Source organism: Centroberyx gerrardi, chromosome 7, assembly GCF_048128805.1.
Source record: "Centroberyx gerrardi isolate f3 chromosome 7, fCenGer3.hap1.cur.20231027, whole genome shotgun sequence".
NCBI classification, from domain to species: domain Eukaryota; kingdom Metazoa; phylum Chordata; class Actinopteri; order Beryciformes; family Berycidae; genus Centroberyx; species Centroberyx gerrardi.
The window spans coordinates 18961226-18980134 of NC_136003.1; the positions used below are offsets into that span (position 1 = coordinate 18961226).

An 18909-nucleotide genomic window follows, 5' to 3' on the forward strand; every position below is an offset into this window, starting at 1 on the left:
ACAACAAAGAAAGTCCAGTACAAGCGTCTTACCTCACTGTGCAAGGCATTACCTTTCCTGCAGAAAAATCTGTATTTAAAAGCCACAGCTTATATTATTTCCACATAGTGCAGGTTCCCCCTTCCCTCAGCCATCTGCAGTGTGTATGGACCAAAGCAAACTGCCGTCTAGCTCAAACATACCTTGTCTTTTCATGGGAAGGCCAGTGATAAAAATCATCCCGCAATGCATGGACACAAAGACACCCTTAACAAAGGCAGTGATTCAGTCTCCTCTTATCTCCTCTGCTCTTTCTATCGAGCATTCAATATAATAAAGGGCCTGCTTCACTGGAAGTGAGATGTGTGTTTTTTTTCCTCATGGATCACAAACAGACTGCTGTGAGAGATTAACTTCCTCCTCTAAATTAGGAACATGTAGCAATGATATCGATAAAAAGGGCCTTAGATGGATGTGTGAGGTTAGAGGCCTTTGTCATCAAAGCGAACAGAGGCTTTTGTCCGAAGTATTCACCGGTGAGACTAGCTGAGTCCAGAGTCAGAGTCATTTGGTTAGATTCAAATTCACTTCTGCACTGGAATTCACACAGGACACACGGAGAGGAGAGTGAAACAGACAAAGACAGAGACAAAGAGAGAGGTGCGTCATCTGTTTTATTTTTTGTTTTTAATTAGCACTGTTGTCAAGCTTTTGTTTCTTTGCAAACACAGTAGGCTTAATGTCCCACATTGAACCAAAACTTGGTATGGTTATGATTAATGGTGTGATTATTATAAAGAATTATTTAATATCTTAACCTACCTTGTTTACAATGAGAAAGAAAGAAAGAAAGAAAGAAAGAAAGAAAGAAAGAAAAAGAAAGAAAGAAAGAAAAGAAAAGAAGTGGTCATCCATGTCCTCATCTCCACTGTTCAACACTAATTGGATGACAGGCATGAAGAGGAGGATCATCCTGTGTGTGTTTGGCTATGAACTCTGTCAGGCCTGACGAGAAATAGCTGCAGTGTGTGTGTGCTGATAGAAAAGTGGGATTTTGTATTGTCGTCATCAATTAGGCGAGACTGTTGCAAATTAGTGCGCCGCAAGCTTTGACACATGTGTTATTTAATGTTGCAGCAAACCTAATAAACGAATAAACTGCCTGATAAACGAAATTAACGAAACAGTGAATTATATATAATGGACAATCATTCTGTAGCCTGCCACTGGTGCATCGTAAATGTTAGGAATTTCTTTAATAGATAAATTCCTAATTTCCCATGCTATAATTTGATTCCCACTATGTTATGATATCTGGGAGAACATAATGCTGAACAGCAATCTTCGTTTTTTTGTTGCATACCATAACTTGTTCTGATTGTCGATTTATTTGGATTTATTTGTTTATTTGGAAAGCCATTTCATCAGATGTTCAACTCCAATATCAATCTCAGCAGGGAACGGACAAACTAGTTAACATAATGTCTGATTATTTTAAATAAGATCAACAGGTAGATTATGTTTGTTTGTTGGACAGTCAAATATCATAATTAACTGCCTTATTTATTGATATTACATTGTTTTTAAACATTAAAATGAAAACTTTTGTGGAATAATAGGCTGACATATCGATGGGCAAGTACAACCTATAGTTAGGTATTTAAAATGGGATAAACACAGCCAGCAGCAGCCAATATTTCAATAATAATTTTACTGAATATTATCTTAATTTAATTTAGGCTCTGACATGTGAATATATTTTCAGATATTGAATTCACGTTTATTGTACTGATGATGAATAAACAGTTTTGGAGACATTCAAAAGAGTCTTTTTAAACATCTATATTTCTATATTCTCAACTCGCCACATTTCTCAACTGATCACATTTCTAAACAGCGTTTGAAGTTGTGGCACAATATTAGTATACAGTTTGCTACACAACGTGTGGAACTTTGATAAAAACAAGTGTGTCACTGCTGAAAAAAGAAAATCATCATCATAATAATGAAGCCCATAAAAACCTAAACCAATGGGAAGCAAGTGGCGATTTGTTCCAGCCAATCCCAGGCGGAAGGTGGAGTGAGGATTTTAAAACTCCAAGTCAAGTTGCTCTATCGTCCAGGTCCTAAGCTCACATTCAGGACTTCTACTTCCACGACTGAACCTCCCATGACAGCCTAGGAAAACAAGCCGCACGAAGAAAAACAAATACGCATAAGGGACACATGAGGAAAACAGCGGACGCGTATTTACTGAAATTGTTAAAGGAATCTACCATGGCGCACCGTGCGTAAAAGGCGCACTGGCCGTTCTGCTTCAAGCCTGAATTTAGCGGTAACGCTTGTTTTATTTAATTGAAGATCCCAGAGTCTTTATTTTTCGGATTTTCATCCCCAAGACGCTGACCAAATAATGTTAAAAATGACAGAGGAGCATGACAAGTGTGTCAGCGACCCACCGTGCAGTCCCTCGGGCACCAACAGCTCCATGTCCCAGGACGAGTCCGACTCGGATGCTCCGTCCTCACCGACCGGCTCCGACGGCCAAGGATCCCTGCTCGCCGGTTTGGGCAAGAAACTGGACCCCGAGGAAGACGACCGGTTCCCAGCTTGCATACGGGATGCCGTCTCTCAGGTCCTTAAGGGATACGACTGGTCCTTGGTGCCCATGCCCGTGAGAGGGAACGGGTCACTGAAAAGTAAACCTCACGTCAAGAGACCCATGAATGCGTTCATGGTCTGGGCGCAAGCGGCCCGTAGAAAGCTGGCAGATCAATATCCACACCTGCACAACGCCGAGCTGAGCAAAACCCTGGGGAAACTGTGGCGGTAAGGAAAATATTAGTTGGTTATAAAGACAAATATAATAATAAACAGGTTGCATTAAATATTACAAGAAAATCAGGAGGATATTAGCTTGTAATTGGTCACTGTTAGTACTAATTCGGATACAGATAAAATTTTATGTATTATTATGAATTATGTAAATGTAAATTATGTATTTCAGTCTCACTTTTACTGAATTGTAAACCTTTTATACATGTAAATAATTTAGAAAAAAATACATAAAATGAGTCAATTTGCTGCTAATCGCTCAATACTGACAAAACTCTAAAGTAACTTGAGCTAAGCATTTTTGTAACTGCATGTATGTATGTATTTATGTATTTACATTTTTACTTACTTTTTTACAAATGTATTTATTTTTACTGTAGCTTGCTCTCAGAGAGTGAAAAGAGGCCGTTTGTAGAAGAAGCAGAGAGGCTTCGCGTTCAGCACAAGAAAGACCATCCAGACTACAAGTACCAGCCTCGGCGAAGGAAGAATGTGAAACCAGGCCAGAGCGACTCGGACTCAGGAGCCGAACTGGCACACCATATGTATAAAGCTGAACCAGGGATGGGAGGACTTGCAGGGATGGCTGATGGGCACCACCATCCTGAACATGCAGGTGTGCTGTTGAATATAATACAAGAAATAATGTATAAAATACAACTGTGTGGATGCATGGGCTCTGTACTGGATTTTGAACGTTTTTGAGGCATTAAGTTACATTTTAAGCAGTTGCACATTGTTCTGATTTATGTTTTGTCTTTGGAGTGATTCAGTGATTAATTCAAGCTCTATACCTGATATTATCCTCTTTACAGGCCAACCCCATGGTCCTCCTACGCCACCCACTACTCCCAAAACAGACCTGCACCACGGGGTAAAGCAGGACCTGAAACACGAGGGCCGTCGCCTCCTGGACAGCAGCAGGCAGAACATTGACTTCAGCAATGTCGACATCTCTGAGCTCAGCACTGATGTCATCAGCAACATGGAGACCTTCGATGTGCACGAGTTCGACCAGTACCTCCCGCTCAACGGCCACGCCTCTGGCTCCTCCGCTCTGCCCTCAGACCACAGCCACGGGCCGGCTCCAACGGCCGGCGGCTCCTATCCTTCCTCCTACAGCCACGCCGGTGCCAACGGGTCAGCTTGGAGCCGCAAGAGCGCCATATCCTCCTCCTCTCCCTCGACCGGCGAGGTGGGCCAGCACCGGCCCCACATTAAGACGGAGCAGCTGAGCCCCAGCCACTACAGCGAGCACTCCCATGGCTCACCCTCCCACTCCGAATACGGCTCCTACAGCAGCCAGGCCTGCGTCACCTCCGCCACGTCAGCTGCCTCGGCCGCAGCCTCGTTCTCCAGCTCCCAGTGTGACTATACTGACCTCCAGAGCTCCAACTATTACAACCCTTACTCTGGCTACCCCTCCAGCCTCTACCAGTACCCCTACTTCCACTCTTCCAGGCGACCCTATGGCAGCCCCATCCTCAACAGTCTGTCCATGGCTCCTGCTCACAGCCCCACTGCCTCCAGCTGGGACCAGCCGGTCTACACCACTCTGTCTAGACCTTAGGGGGCTAGAGACGGTCACTTCGCACCAGGTCCTATAGAGCGCTGAGACTCATTCAGATTGATGCACTACTAATGAAGGAAGTAAGGAGGAGGAGGAGAGCGGTAGGGGGTTGTAGGCTACCTGTGCCCATTTGAACACGAAACAAACAAATAAAAAAAAAAAAAAAGTGCCTGCTGATTTTATACAAAGTTATATCATTGCGATGAAAACACATTTGTACAGACTTTTTACACAAAGATTAATTGTGTTATTGGTGAGCCAAACTCCTCCGTGAGGACATATCGCCTACGCCTACATCCTGTACATCCCCCTTCTTTCCAGTTTAAGATTGCACGTGCGTGCACACTTGAGGTAAAGCAAAGGCCTGCCACTGAGTTGTGTAGGAGAGAAACAGTTTGGCCCAATTCTGTTGTGAAGCAGATGGAGAACCAGATACATTGGAGAATGTACCCGGGACCAATTAAGTGAATTTGCAGTAAGATTTACAATAAGGGCCAGAGCTATATCTCAGAATATTTGGCCATTTGCATCAGTGGATCAGTCTTAACTCAATGGCTCATATGAATCTTAAAGTGTCATTTTGGCATAGAAGTCTTATATGTATTTATGTTCATACATTATTTGTTTCTTTTTTTTGTTCTTAAGTAGTTATACACATGTAATGTGGGTTTGGTTATTTACATTACTGTTTTGTCTTTAATGAAAAAAGGTAAATCAAGTGAAGAACAGTACAAGTACAGTACATTTGATATCATTCCGTTGAAGACCAATTACCAATAACATCTCCATTCCAAGTTGCAAGCAAACAGAGCAGGACCAACAGACTAGCACAGGACAGAACAGGTGTCTGAAAGCTATGCTTGGCAAATTGCGATTAGTCATGATCTAGGGTTAAAGGAAATGGGGTAAGATAACACCACACTCACTGAGTGACATGTCAGCTGGACCTACTGTATACGTGGTTGGACAACACACGCATATGTGTATGTGCATGTGTCCGTGTGTGTCTGTGTGTGTATGTGTGTGTGTGTGTGTGTGTGTGTGTCAGAGAGGCAGAAAGTGTGTGTTTGTGAGTGGCATTTCCTCGGGCAAGAAAAACTCCTAACTCATGACATAACACATCCCCGTTTCCACAGATAAAACAACTCTTCAGTGACAAATTAGCTTTGAACTTCAGGTCATCAGTTACTTATTGAAGGAACAGTACTTAAGTATTTTGTCATGAAAACACATGAAGAGAAAGGAAATAGAGAGAAAGAGAGAGAGTGTGAGTACTTGCCCATGTTTATCTCATCAGCCATCAAGTGCCAACTCACTGTTGCAGTCTCGCGCAAAATGTATTTGTGCCTTCTAATGCTTATTTTCAGTATTTCAATATGAAATTGAATTATTAACAAACTTCAAGCAGCACACAATCAGTAATCCACACCAGAAACTCAGACAGTTAACTTACTCTTGATTATATTCTTAATTTGATATCATTCCTTACAGCCTTGGTTTAAATTCCGTTTCTGTGAGATTCTGTCCAAGAAAGGTACAGAGCATCATGCTCAAAGTTTTGTTCACAGAACAGTGTTTTTGTATATTATTATGGTGTATAATTTTGACAAAGGCTGTGAAAATTATTGTTGTACTATTAACTAGAGATTCATTCACACATGCACAGCTAACCCATTCGCTGGCCATTTTTTTGTGGAAAAAATAAAAGATACTTTTTCTTGATATTTGTGTTTGTCATTTTTGTTTCCGCAATGGGATTGGATTTAGTACTTGTTCATATTTCTTCTTAAAATATTTGGCAACAAATGTATTGGGTTCAGTAAAAAAAATAGGTAAAAAAAAAAATGTAACTTTGAAGTGAGCGATGTTTATTGGTATGCCTTAGCACTCGAAATACCAGCTGTTCATACTTGCCTCCTTGTCTCACATCTGTCTACAGCTGTCTAGCTGCTGTGAGACCTTTAGGAAATTATTCTCTGCTCTCATTCCTCTAAACAAGCAAATATGTCTATAATGGCAGTAATTAGTCAGACCTTAACAGTGAATTTAATTGAATAGAGGCCAAATCAGTTGGATGTGACAGTGAGTTTATCATCTACTGTTGCCAAATGCAAATAGATGTGTAATTAATCTTTTGCTGAAGGGCTTGTACTGTACATCTTTGCTTTAGTCAGTGCGTTTTCAGACATAGATACACAGGTGTTGAAAATAAAGCTGCAACATATTGCATTGAACAGTCCTTCTCCATCTCTTGTTTTACTCTCGGACCTTTCTGGCCCTACAGAGCCCGGGCCTGACTCTTTGCAACCGACTTACTCACCGAAATGGGACAGTTCAACTTTTTCGTTAAACAACCAACAAGGGAGGAATGAGGAGAGATCCCACCTCCTCTGGTCCAGTGGGTAGAGTGTTCAAGTTGGCCCTGGCATGCATGCCAAGCAGCCGTCCCCAACCAGCCCAGGGAGAAAGCCAAGTGCCAGGGCCGCGCTGCTGAATTTTAATGATTCATTATGCTGTGGAGGGGCCCCATTGTGTCCCTTTATCCGGAGAGCTAGAAAAGAATTAATTGGACAGAAAATGGAAGGGCAGGGGGAACTGACAAGTCATTAAGAGGGTCCTGAATGGACGATTAGATGCACATGGGGGAGGATTTTTTCCCCCCTCGCTGTCTCATATTGCAACGCTCCACAAACAAAAAACAACAAGAACAACAACCACAATGACCACCAGACCAAACTGCAGAAATCATATCAGCGCACATAATCTGTAGATAATAAAAGAAGATAATACCACAGCAGATGGGGTGTGGGTGGCTCAAGAACGACTTGTTGTTTTTCCTCCCTCAAAGTCTTTTTTTTCACCAGTGTTTGCCAAATACTTTCAGGAGGAACTCTTGAGAAAGAACAGGAGTGAATAAAAGTGAGGCAAAAAGGCTCTTCAGGGTGCTTGGGTCCTGTTTCACTGGAACTTGTCCACAGTTTCTGGTTGGGCCTCTTGAAAGCCCTACTGTAAATAGCTAAAAAAAAAAAAGTGGGCTGAAGTGGAGGACTTCACTGCGGCTGCATCAGCACACTAAACTGAACCTGAATGAGGTGAACAGGAAGAAATGTTTGTCTATGGAGAAATGATTCATATCAGTCATAATGCACTGTAATGATAAGCAATAACAGGTGAATATATTGCGCACACCTACGAACCCCTGCCAATGTCCCCTCCCTGCCGTGCCATACACACACACACACGCACACACACACACACACAAACACAAACACACACACACAGACACACCACACACACAGAATATGGTAATAAAATATCATTTCTAGTGATGCTGGCATCGGAGTTTGTGCATAAGCAGAAGAGCCTGAGGCTGTACTACATTCCAACTGTCACAGTCATTGTTGATAGAGGAAGGGCGTTATTGGCTGAGGAGGGAGACGCGGTCTTGGACTCGGAGCACAGGGGAAACTAGATGAACCCAGAGAAACTGGTGCTTCCACCACCTGACCACATCCCATTGTTAGAAGCGGGATAACTCGCCTGGTAATAGTCTCATCCTGTCTAATGAGCCTGGCTGACTCAGGGCATGTTTCGGGGAAAAGAGGGAGCTGGGAACTGTGAAAACTCTGAGAATGCAAGGCTGATTTGCAAGGGAAATGAAGTGGACATAAAGCATAGTTATTGCCTGCCATTGAATTGGCCCAGCCCGACTCCACTTGACGCACTGAGTCTCTTCCGAGTTCTCTGAATCATCGTCCTGCTTGCAGCTAATCAGATGTCTCATTATTGTTACGCTGTTTTATAGTGACTGATTATATGATTTATACACTTTCTCTATAAAGAAAATTTGCCACAAAAATTTTCTTGTAAAGCAAGTGCATAAAATGATTACAAGAGACAACATATATGCAAGTTGTCATGTTTTTACTCTCATGTTTGTTAACCCTTATTAAGTTGCTTCCACCATAATTGAAAAACTAGATATAGGCAGTATTTCATATATTCACCCTTCTCCTATACTGTAGTTTGGTGATGCCTTAGGGTACTTTTCAGCAAGAGCCATTTTACTTAAAGAAGTTTATTTTGCTCGTAAATTTCTAACATATGAGTATACAGATGGCGCCATGACTAAGAGGTTTGCGTCTGGAACTTGAGCGTAGTGTAAGTAAAATCAGTATTGCATAGATTCCTGTTCAACTTAAAAAAAAACTCTCTGACCCCTGGCACCTCTTGTTTGCTATCTCACGCTGCCTCCAAAGCAAACACCCTAAACTGAATTTTAGTCATTCCGCCCAAGTTAATGACTTCCTGAATACATCAGGCTTATTTTGCCTTGTCTTCCTGTTCTTCTCGCTAAATAAAGGAGTCCATTTTACTATTGGTGTCTCCTGTGTTTGCTGGTGTGACCGGGCCAAGCAAAATAGGGTGGCAGACAGAACCAACATTGACTTCCCCAATTCCACACGGATGGGTTTGTACAGAGGAGAGGGGAGGGAGTTACTGTGCCAGCACTCCGGCTCTCAAAACGCCACTAAATTGAGGCTGGCTCCACCAAGGTCACCTACATTTGGCCAGCCGTACATCAACCGGTTCCCGTGTGGACCTTGCACTAACGTCAACCATTTAGCCCCTCAAATGGAAAGTAAGATGTTAGAGAGGAAAGAAAGTAGAGAGCTTCAGTTAAACATACCCAGAAGCGCAAACCATAAAGGTTTCAGTCTGAATGCCAAACGAAAACTTTCACAAGTTAAAGATGCAGTTTGTAAGAGTGTAAGTATTGAAATATCTCTCAGTGAATCAAGAGGCATCAATAAATGAAGCTCTGTGATGTCATCATAAAATGTTTCCAAAACCTGGTGCCTATAAGTCAGGCATGGAAAAAAATCAAACTTGAAGCTTATAAATCTCTCCCAGTGGAACAGCTGATTATGGTTGTTTACTTAAAAGATAATCAGACCTGGGCCTAAAAGTATTTGCAAATAATTCTTGTTTGTTTCAACCTGCTTGGAGCACCAGATGGGGAGGGATTACTGCACCAGGGAAAGTCAGACAGTGTCAGGTAACTTGTCAGTCACAGAAAAGTTTACTACTTTCCAGTGATTGACTAAACTTTCTGGTATTCATTGTACATTTTATATGTGGCAAAATATTCTTTAATGTAAGGTTTGTAATGTAAGGTTTGAGGATTATCAGTATTGTAGGCAGTTAGCAATAGTGTTGAAGACAACAGACAACAGGGATGAACAGCCATCGCAGGTGGAGTGTTCCTAAATACTTTGTGCCTGTTAACTAAAAAAAAAAAAAAAAAAAAAAGACGAAAAAATACCAACAACAACTTGACATCTGGTCATTTTCTGTTCTCTGAACAGTTGTCCACAGTCTTTCACCTTCTTTTTTCATTTGTTCTCTCCTTTTCACTTTTTCTTGGCAGATCTCAATTGTGAATAGGGTGGCAGCATAGCTGCTCATCTTCTTTCCACAGCTTTAAGACTTGTTGATTAGTAACTATGGTAGTGTTTTCATTGTCACAGCTTTGGACTTTTGTTGAACTATGGCACGGTTTCATTATCATATACTCCCTCCATCTTTACTGTTTAACGTATTGATGCAAAGCGTCTCTCTTCAACCGCTTTCCTTTGCACTCCCTGCCTCCCTACTCATCACCCAATCAGTTTACTGTCAAATTATATAAATTTGGTTCTATGTCCTGTTAAAATGTGGTGGACTGCAGAAAAAAGACCAGGATCATCAAGAAGTTTAATATGCCCACATTGTTTACATCCAAGCAGGGAGAAAGGGGCCTTTGTGAGGGTTATTGAGACCCACGGTCATTACTTTAAAAAGGTTAGGTGAATGAGAGAAGCTCACTGCTGGCCAGTTCAGATGTGATTAAGGAAGAAGAATGGTTGCTATAGCTTTGGGTTGTTAGCATATACCACCCCCCACTCTACCCCCACCCGACCCCCACCCGACCCCCACCCCAAGCACCCACGCAAGCTGCACTCCTCTGTCTCGCCGGAGAGCCACCACCAGCATGTGGGATCCTGCAAGACGCTGGAATGCGGAGTGTGGGAGGAACATTTGCCGCAAATTTTTCATGCTACTGATGCACAGAGGTAATAGAGGTAGAGAGACAAAGCAAAACCAACAGAAGAGAACGGGAGAGGAAAAGGAAGTCACCAAAGCATGATGGAGAGTGAGAAAAGAAAGAGCATGAGTAGGAGAAAGACAGAAGGCTCGAAAGGGTCAGATAGAAAGAAAGAAAAAAAATATCTCTCCCTGATTTCTCTTGTTGGTTTCGGAGCTGCTTGGCAGAGAGTGAGGCAAGGACAGCAGGGCCAGAGTTTTAAATGTAGCTCAGTGTTGGCAGAGCCGTGTGTGAGTGCACTCTGTGGGAGCTCCAAATCTTGTCGCCCAGCGCAACATGGCGATTGTGACAAAACAGCAGAGCCCATCAAAACCCATTTACCCTGGTAGTACGCATATACCCCACAAGCCTGCGGTGGGATTTTCTATACACACTGGCTCAATTCTCACAAACCTATATAGGGCCATGCGGAATGTATTTCAAAACCATGTCTGGGATGCCACACTTTCTCTGGTTTCTGGGCTATACTAAAAACGGACAGTACACCGCAACATATTAGGTGACCATTGCAATATTTGTTTAATATGCATATGATCAGCAACACATGTCCATCCTCTCACACTTGATATCTTTTGTGGTATGACAAAGAGCAGGATAGAGGAGGATAGAAAAAAAAAATAATAGGGAAGAGTTTGTTCTCCCATGTGGTTTTGGCCTGTTCTGAAGGGCCTGGAGCCCCGCCAGTCTTTCCCCGGTCCAGCCTTTGATATGGATTGGGTTCATTATGTAAGTGAATCTATTGTCAAAGAATAAAACAATGTGGGGCCGGCAGGAGAGGTGTGTGTGTTTGTGTGTGTATGTGTGTGTGTATTTGTGTGTGTGTGTGTGTATGTGTGGACAGTAGAGGATCTCAAATGCAAGTAGCTGAGGGGGCATTTAGTCAATCCCTTCTCGATTCAAGACACCTTATCATAACTCTGACATTGTGAAATACCCCCGCTCTCTCTTTGACAGAAATGAGCTTCATATTAACGACAATATCATAACAGGTTTCTCACTTTGCAGCTGTAGTGAAATGTGTTTTAGCAGCAAATCTTTTGAGAATTCATTCATTCATTTTTTTTCAGCACTCGCACAACTGAACATATAAAGTATAAGCTGACTTGTGGCTATCCTCAATACCTTCCAAGTACTACAAATGGGTACCATCAAACCAGATTCCCTCTGATATATGAACCCTCTTACCTCCTCCCTGCTGTTTCCTCTTACGCAACACAAAACTACTAACATCTCAAACTAAACACAGACTCAGCACCAAACCCAAGAACTTGATCAGTCCCATTCAGTCCGTAGACGATCTCAGCAAGACCACAACAAACAGAAAGAGGGGTAAGGCAACCCCCATGACATTGGCTTGCACTGCTCCAGACCTCCACCCCCACCCTCTGTCTTGCCCTTCCAGCGCTGCAGCAAGACCCCCCTTTTGCTGGGACTGTAACCTCAGTGAGGCTGGGGAGCTGGGACTGAGCATGGATAGGGAGAGGAAGCCTTAGCCTTTTAGCGGTCTGCTGAGTTCATTACGGCTAAGCTATGGTGAGAGCAACAAACCTCAGCGTGGTTCCAGAGGTCACCCGCTGCACAGTGCGCCGGCGCCTCCAACCCGACACTGGGTCCCTGACCGTCGCCTGATCTCACAGACGAGGAGACAAGACGGGACACACTAGGCCCTGAACTGTGGCTTTAGGGCGTTGGAACACTGTCTGATAAGTCAGTGTACTGAAGACCAGCAGTTTGACTTGACTGCAACTAAAGGCTGCGCAATGCAAATTGATGTGCCAAGTTAAATTTGGATCAGTAGAGCCTGATGATAATTTAAATAAATGAAAATGAGAATGGTGTGTTTGGAGTTTACGGACCAGATAGTAGGTACTATAGAAGTTAAAGTACACACACTTTTTGGTCCTGCTAGTTTGTTGCCAGCATGCCACTTCAAACCTGGTGCTGTACAATGAGAATGATGTAAGTAGGAAGGGATGACTCACAGTAGGAAATCGGTCAAAGGTGAAGCGTGTGAGATTGGGAAGGTCAACCTTGACCACAACCAGCCGGTAATAGAAGAGTGGGGTAAGACTGGAGTCTGTGGTTTCCAACCCTTCTCTCCCTATTCCCCTATTCCTTAAGGTAATGTTTAGCTTGGTCCCGCTCCATCTTTTTCTCCCATGTTGAGACTCAAGATGACAACAGTCAGTGCTCAGGGACAATTATATTCATGATATTTCATAGAAAAACAACAACCATGTTTGACAGCACGATGTTGACTTTTCTGTAAAGCCAGGAATAAGCATTATGCTAGCACTCAGTAAGGACACCCACGGCCAGAAACCCAAAAAATAACGCCCTGGTCTGGGTTCAATATCAACAAAAACCGGAGATCAAATGTCTGCCTGTTTAAACAGTCATTAAGAAGCTTACTGGTTGTGTACTCGCATAAAAACGCTCAACAAGAAGATTCAATAAAACAATAAAATTCTCACATGGCTGCCGCACTACATGCTGGATTGCTATGACTTTTCCATGTAAAATCCCCTCATGACCAAAGATAAAAGTCTCCCTCACAAGTCTCCCCTCAGTTCTTCAGCCAAGTCAAAAAGAAGGGAGCCTTTTTCTCCCACTGCTCCGCTGTCCAATCTGTCCTACAACCCACTTCCAATCACATGTTGCGACCCAGCTAGCGACATCACTCTTCAATAAAAGAAATGAAAGGACTGAAAATCACCATTTGTCTTACTGACAGAGGCATGATGTCACGTGCTACGAAGTCGTGGCAGTGTCGAATTTTAAAGGTCTCAGACATACTCATGCAGATGATAGAGAGAGAGAGAGAGAGAGAGAGAGAGAGAGAGAGAGAGAGAGAGAGAGAGAGAGGACCAAGCTGAGTCCAGACAGGCTGTAGGAAGGGTGACGTAGTCGGCTCTGTCTGCGCCAGCACGACTAACCATTCACTGTGGCTGCTAATGAGCTTGAACTCTGACCCCTAGGCAGGGGGCCTGGTGCTAGACTGCCCCTGGTACTGCCTAACTGTTTTTATAATTTCATGAAGGAGGAGTGGGCTGCAGGGGAAATGGAGGAATGAGGTCCAAAGAACAGGAGAAAGAATATGGGGAGAAAGAAATGGATTTCATACTCTATTTCATTGCATGACATGCAGCCTGAGATCAACTGACAACAGAACCCCAGTAGTTCTCCACTATGTTCAAATGATCTGAGTAGAGAGAAACATTCTCCCTTAAATCAGGTCTTTGGGCAAGCTACTGTTTAGCTTTGTCCTAATTTGATTTGGATCTCTTTTTATTAAGTTACAAAAGCTATCGTTATCCCTCTTCTCCTATGTTAAGTGACAGATGCCAAAGTTTTTGTACAAAGGTACACATAGGAAATGCATACGTCAAACACACACACACACACACACACACACACACACCTGCACATGCACACACACACACACAGCTAGCCAGGTAGCTAGCGTTTCACTTCCTGGCAGTGGGGAAGCGGGGTGGGATGGTGTGCAGGGATTATATGATTGAATGTGAAAAGCGATCTGTAGTTTGGGAGGGTGGCTTTTTTAATAAAACAGACCTTTCACTGCTTTGCGGTGTGATATCCCTGAGAAGAGGCGCTCTCATTGCTGCAGGGGAGGGAGACAGGAGACGGCACAGGGCAACCCGACGGGCGGACTAACTGGTGAGGGTTATTAGAGGTTAAGAATCCACAAATAATGAATGGAATCACTGGCATGGCTGGATAGCTGAAAGGCACTACTGATTGAACCAAGTTCCTTTCGTAAGCTGGTGAACAAGATTATTTTAGAGCTAAGGTTCCTTTGAGAAACATCCAGGCCAAGATAGTGTCTGTGGTTAACAGCTGGGTCAGGTAGCCTCCTGTCTCATTAGCCAGGCTACTGAGACTGAGGCAGGCCCGGAGAATGGTTCGCCTGGGTGAATCAAAGATGCTTGCACCTGCAGTAAGTGTATCTAGGGGGGATTTTTGAAGTGTGACTGCATGCCAATACAATGATGATGCAATGAGAGCCAGCAATTCTGTCTGTTATGTCTGCAGCAGTACAGTGTGGAGATCAGTTTAGTGTGAGAAAGTGGGTGTACACTGTGCCGTGGCTTTATTAGAAATATGGTCAAGTTTGACTAAGGTGGCTTCCAGAGCAGCCATTGTGTTAGGTGTCAAGTGAATTAACCGTCAAGTTCCCTGGGTCTGGTTTCCCGCCCCAAAAAGTTTATGTTAGCATGAAGTAATTCATGGGAAACCTAGTCTAGGTCAGCGTATTTGATTCTAGTCTAACTGCATAGCTCACACTGTCTTTGTGTCTTTGTTATTTATTTATTTTTCTTTTCCCATCATTCTTGAAACAACCTTCTCTATCTGGTCTTCCTTTTCCTTCCTTCTCTCCAGGTGTGTGTATATGTGTGTGTGTGTGTGTGTGTGTGTGCGTGCGTGTGTGCGTGCGTGCGTGTACGTGCATGCCTGTGCACATGTAAATGTAGCTGTTCTCCCAGGATGGGGCTAATCCCCGGGTGGCTGGAGTGGAGGGGGAGGCAGCACATGTGCGGATCTCTCAACTGCGGTTTGCGATGTTTAGTCTTGCTTCGTCAGCACTTCTTGAACCCAGTCCAGAAAAGCTTTCAATCGCCCATAATTCTAGACTCCCTCTGCATCCCGAAGCCCAATCACCCTCTCTGCCCAGAGGACTTCCCCATCACAAGATGAAAAAAAATAACAAAATGAAAATAACAAAATCATCGTCAAAATGTGATACTGATTTCCTCCAAGGTAAAGACTGAGCGCCTTCAGTCTATTATTAAAGAAGGTATTTGCCCCGCGGGGACTTTCCAAATTTCACTCATGCTCTTTCATCACAAGGCAGGTTGGCACCAAGGTATGATGTTTTTCCATCACTAGCCTTTCTCCATCCCCACTTCTCTCTCCCCTATCCCACCTCCCTCTCCCTTGCCCCCGCTTCTCTTCTTAGCTATCTCCAGGGCTGCTGATTTGCCTAGAAAAACAAGCAGTGTTCTGGCAGGAAGGTGGAGGGGTTTCCCCTGGTCTTGTGGGCTGGGACTCTGGCGTCCCTGTCAAAACACAAGCCACAGTCACGTAATAACATCAAATTACATCTGAGAGGATGGGAAGGTGCATGCATGTCACATGTTTGTTTCATCAAATATTTAAAGCAAGTACATTTGGCTTAGCAATACAAATCTAATTTCGGTGACCATGTCAGCATTATTCTGTGTGTATTAGTAGTGTGTTTTGGTGGCTGCACTAGACAGTTTGATCTATCAGTTACAAAACAAAAAGAGTTTTTTTTAGACACCAAGCAATAATCATGTTTGGCACAAAGGCTTTCTCTCTTGATCTCAGTTTTTTCTCTCACTTTTTTTCTCTTTCTCTGTTATTTGTGTGTATTCATGCATGTGTGCGTGCATATGCGTGTGTGTGTCTGTGTGTGAGAGTGAGTGAGAGAAAGATAGAGTGAGTGAGAGAGAGAAACAGAGAGAGAGGGAGAGAGGGAGACAGAGAGAAAGATCGAGAGAGAGCGAGAGAGAGAGAGAGAGAGAGAGAGAGAGAGAGAGAGAGAGAGAGAGAGAGAGAGAGAGAGGGGGGGGGGGGGATCATAAGGGACCTGTGGTATCAAAAGGACACATAATCTCTCTGCCCTCACTCCCTTTCTGTTCTCTGCACCTTCAACTACAATAACACTGCGTGGCCCAACGCAGGACAACTGCTTAGCACAGTAATAACTTTTGCTTTCTTGGCCCTTGCAGCTGTCCGGTCACCAAGGTCCTCAGTCCATAACAACAGCTGAGGCTCAGACCTCTTTGCCTGCAACAACCTCCACATTACAACTGGCTTCACAACCTTGACTAAAATCCCTCCAAAGCTGTCCTCTTACTGTTTTTACTCAGCCCGCTTTTTAAAGATTTTTTCCACTACTACCTCACCCTCCCACCTAAAAAAAAGAAAGAAAAATTCTCATACAACCCATGTAAATCTTATCGTGACCAAAATTAGCCTCGCTAAAGCCAAGCATGTTCAATGTCTTCCTGTCATCCCCTGAACCCCCAAAAGGATTCATACTGATACCTGCAGGTTTCTCATTGACAAAACTGAAAAACTCAACCCATTCTCTTGAGCAGTACAAGGAAGGAGCAGCAGGGCCTCTTGTAACAGCTAACACACACAACACCCAGTGTATCTGTTACATCCCATGACCCCCCTCCCCCGCCGCCCCACCGCCACCTCCCTCCACACACACACACACACACACACTTCCGCTCTCTGGACCGGAGGAGAAACTGGAATATCAAACAGATGAAATGATCAACTTACAACCGAAAGTGGGAAATCCGTGTGTCATCTTCACCCCCTCCTGGAAAACATATGCCCCACAGGTGGAAAGGCTGCACTGGAAAATGAGAATTCCCCAAAGAACAGGCCATGTTCCACCTGCTCTCCCGGTTACTGTGGCAACCAGCCACAGCCAAGTACTGTGACCACAGAACTTGAATGGATAGAAAAGACACTTCCTGGAGTACCATGGGAATTTCCTTTGGTACACCTATCATGGTTTCTGTAGAATTTTGATAATGTTGTCATGTAAATGAACCATTGTTTCATGTACAGACAGAACATGAGACTCAGAAAGTTAGAATGCTCATCACACCTGCTGCTGCAACGTTCATCCAAATGATGACGTTGCCATGGTAACTCATCAGCTTTAGGAGTCTCATGCACCAAATCAACACTGATTTCTGTGACAACATCATCAAACATTCTGTGGCAACCATTGTAAGTGTACTAGCCAAATGAATGTAGGTTTTAACGGGAATGACCATTCTATCAATTCAAATTCTATGATTGTGACACTGTTAATCATATTCAGCAGAACTGTAAATGGTTTTGGTTAATGCAAATTAGTAGCTCAGGTTTAACACAAAAACACACACACAAAAAAAACAAAGATATCTGTTTATTTTATGATATATGGAGATGTGTATTTCCATAAAGCTGAGCTGTGGCATGCACATGGTCTGATGGCTGACTGTGGAAACACATTGGAAGAGTTTACCACAAGATGGCACTGCAACACTTCAAATCAATTCAAGGTGATCCTAGGATTTGTTGCTCCACCCTGTGTTTAGAAGAACACACTGCACACACATTGCCTGTATTCCTGTCATTAACATCCATACTTTGGGAGATTTTATATGCAAGTTTATTTGTAAGATTAAACATGATTAATGGTATGCACCATTTTCCCTGTTATGGCTTACTGGAGTTTGTCACATGCAGCCACCAGCAACTGGCCATCTGCTCATTGTAGTGAGACAGACAAAGATAAAACAACAAACTAATGGTATTGCCCTGTGAAATGGCCTGCTGCAGTTTATCACCCTTTTTCCCCATTTGTTCAGATGTCATTCAAAGGTTTTTGCTCTCATCTTTCCCTTATGCGGTGAAAATCATGTAATGGAAAAGTGTGTACTAGAAGCTGAAATTATTTCAAAACTGGGTCACTACTTCTCCTTTAATAAGCAGGTTAGATATGAGCTCAGATTTGTCACCAGATTGCTGCCTGTTATAAATCTAATAAGGATAATATTGTGACTCTTTTGGGGTAAATGGAAAAGTTCTTTCATACTGTAAAACTCAGACATGCTCTCCCATGTTTGGTTCTATGTTATGGATTTGACCCAATTTTTTTTGTTGCTGTCTACATAATGTTTTGTCAAATTGGTTATTTGTAATTTAAATTCATTATTTGCTTTTAGTGTTGTTGCTCTCTATAGTGTATTCCAACTAGATATGTGCTGTGTCCCCAGTTGACTATATAAAGCGATTAGTAAAAAACAGCTCAGCATCTTATTCTGGTAAACACAATCTTCTCGAAGCAGGGAAATGGCGTCAACTCACTTTCTGTCCTACGGCTGACTATCCCTGCTTGTGTTTTTGTTTAAAGTGTCTTATATTGATTAGTCAACTTTGATAACTGTTTGTGCGGATATTCTTCAGTTGAGCCTGCCTTCTTCTAGCCCCACCGCATTACTGAAAACTGCTGACACATGAGCTAAATTGGCCAGCCCTGCTCTCTAACCTGGACCTGGTGCATCATCATGCCAATTCACTTCCTAAAGCCTGTCTGGTTTCATTTAGAATGAGGCCAAGAAAAAAAGAGAAGCAGTCTCTCTTCCTGTGTAGCGTGAGGTCTGGCGGTGAGAATAACCCACTCAGACAGTCAGACAAAGACAAGGATGCAGCTCTTGAATTCATTTGGGCTCAGTATGGAGGCTGCATCTGAAGATAGCTAAGTGACCGAGTGAATATCCAAAAGACACTGTAAAGATCCATTCACATCTTGAAGGAT

The 18909-nt window shown here is 43.2% G+C and overlaps 1 protein-coding gene across 1 annotated transcript; it reads left to right on the forward strand.

The window, feature by feature from the left end:
- Positions 1-2129: 2129 nt before the first annotated feature.
- Positions 2130-6084, forward strand: LOC139909045 (transcription factor Sox-8). The gene is made up of 3 exons (XM_071895968.2): positions 2130-2808; positions 3195-3430; positions 3630-6084. Exons 1-3 carry the CDS (start codon positions 2393-2395, stop codon positions 4382-4384), a joined length of 1407 nt encoding a protein of 468 aa, XP_071752069.1. The 5' UTR covers positions 2130-2392; the 3' UTR covers positions 4385-6084.
- The last annotated feature ends 12825 nt before the right edge of the window (positions 6085-18909 follow it).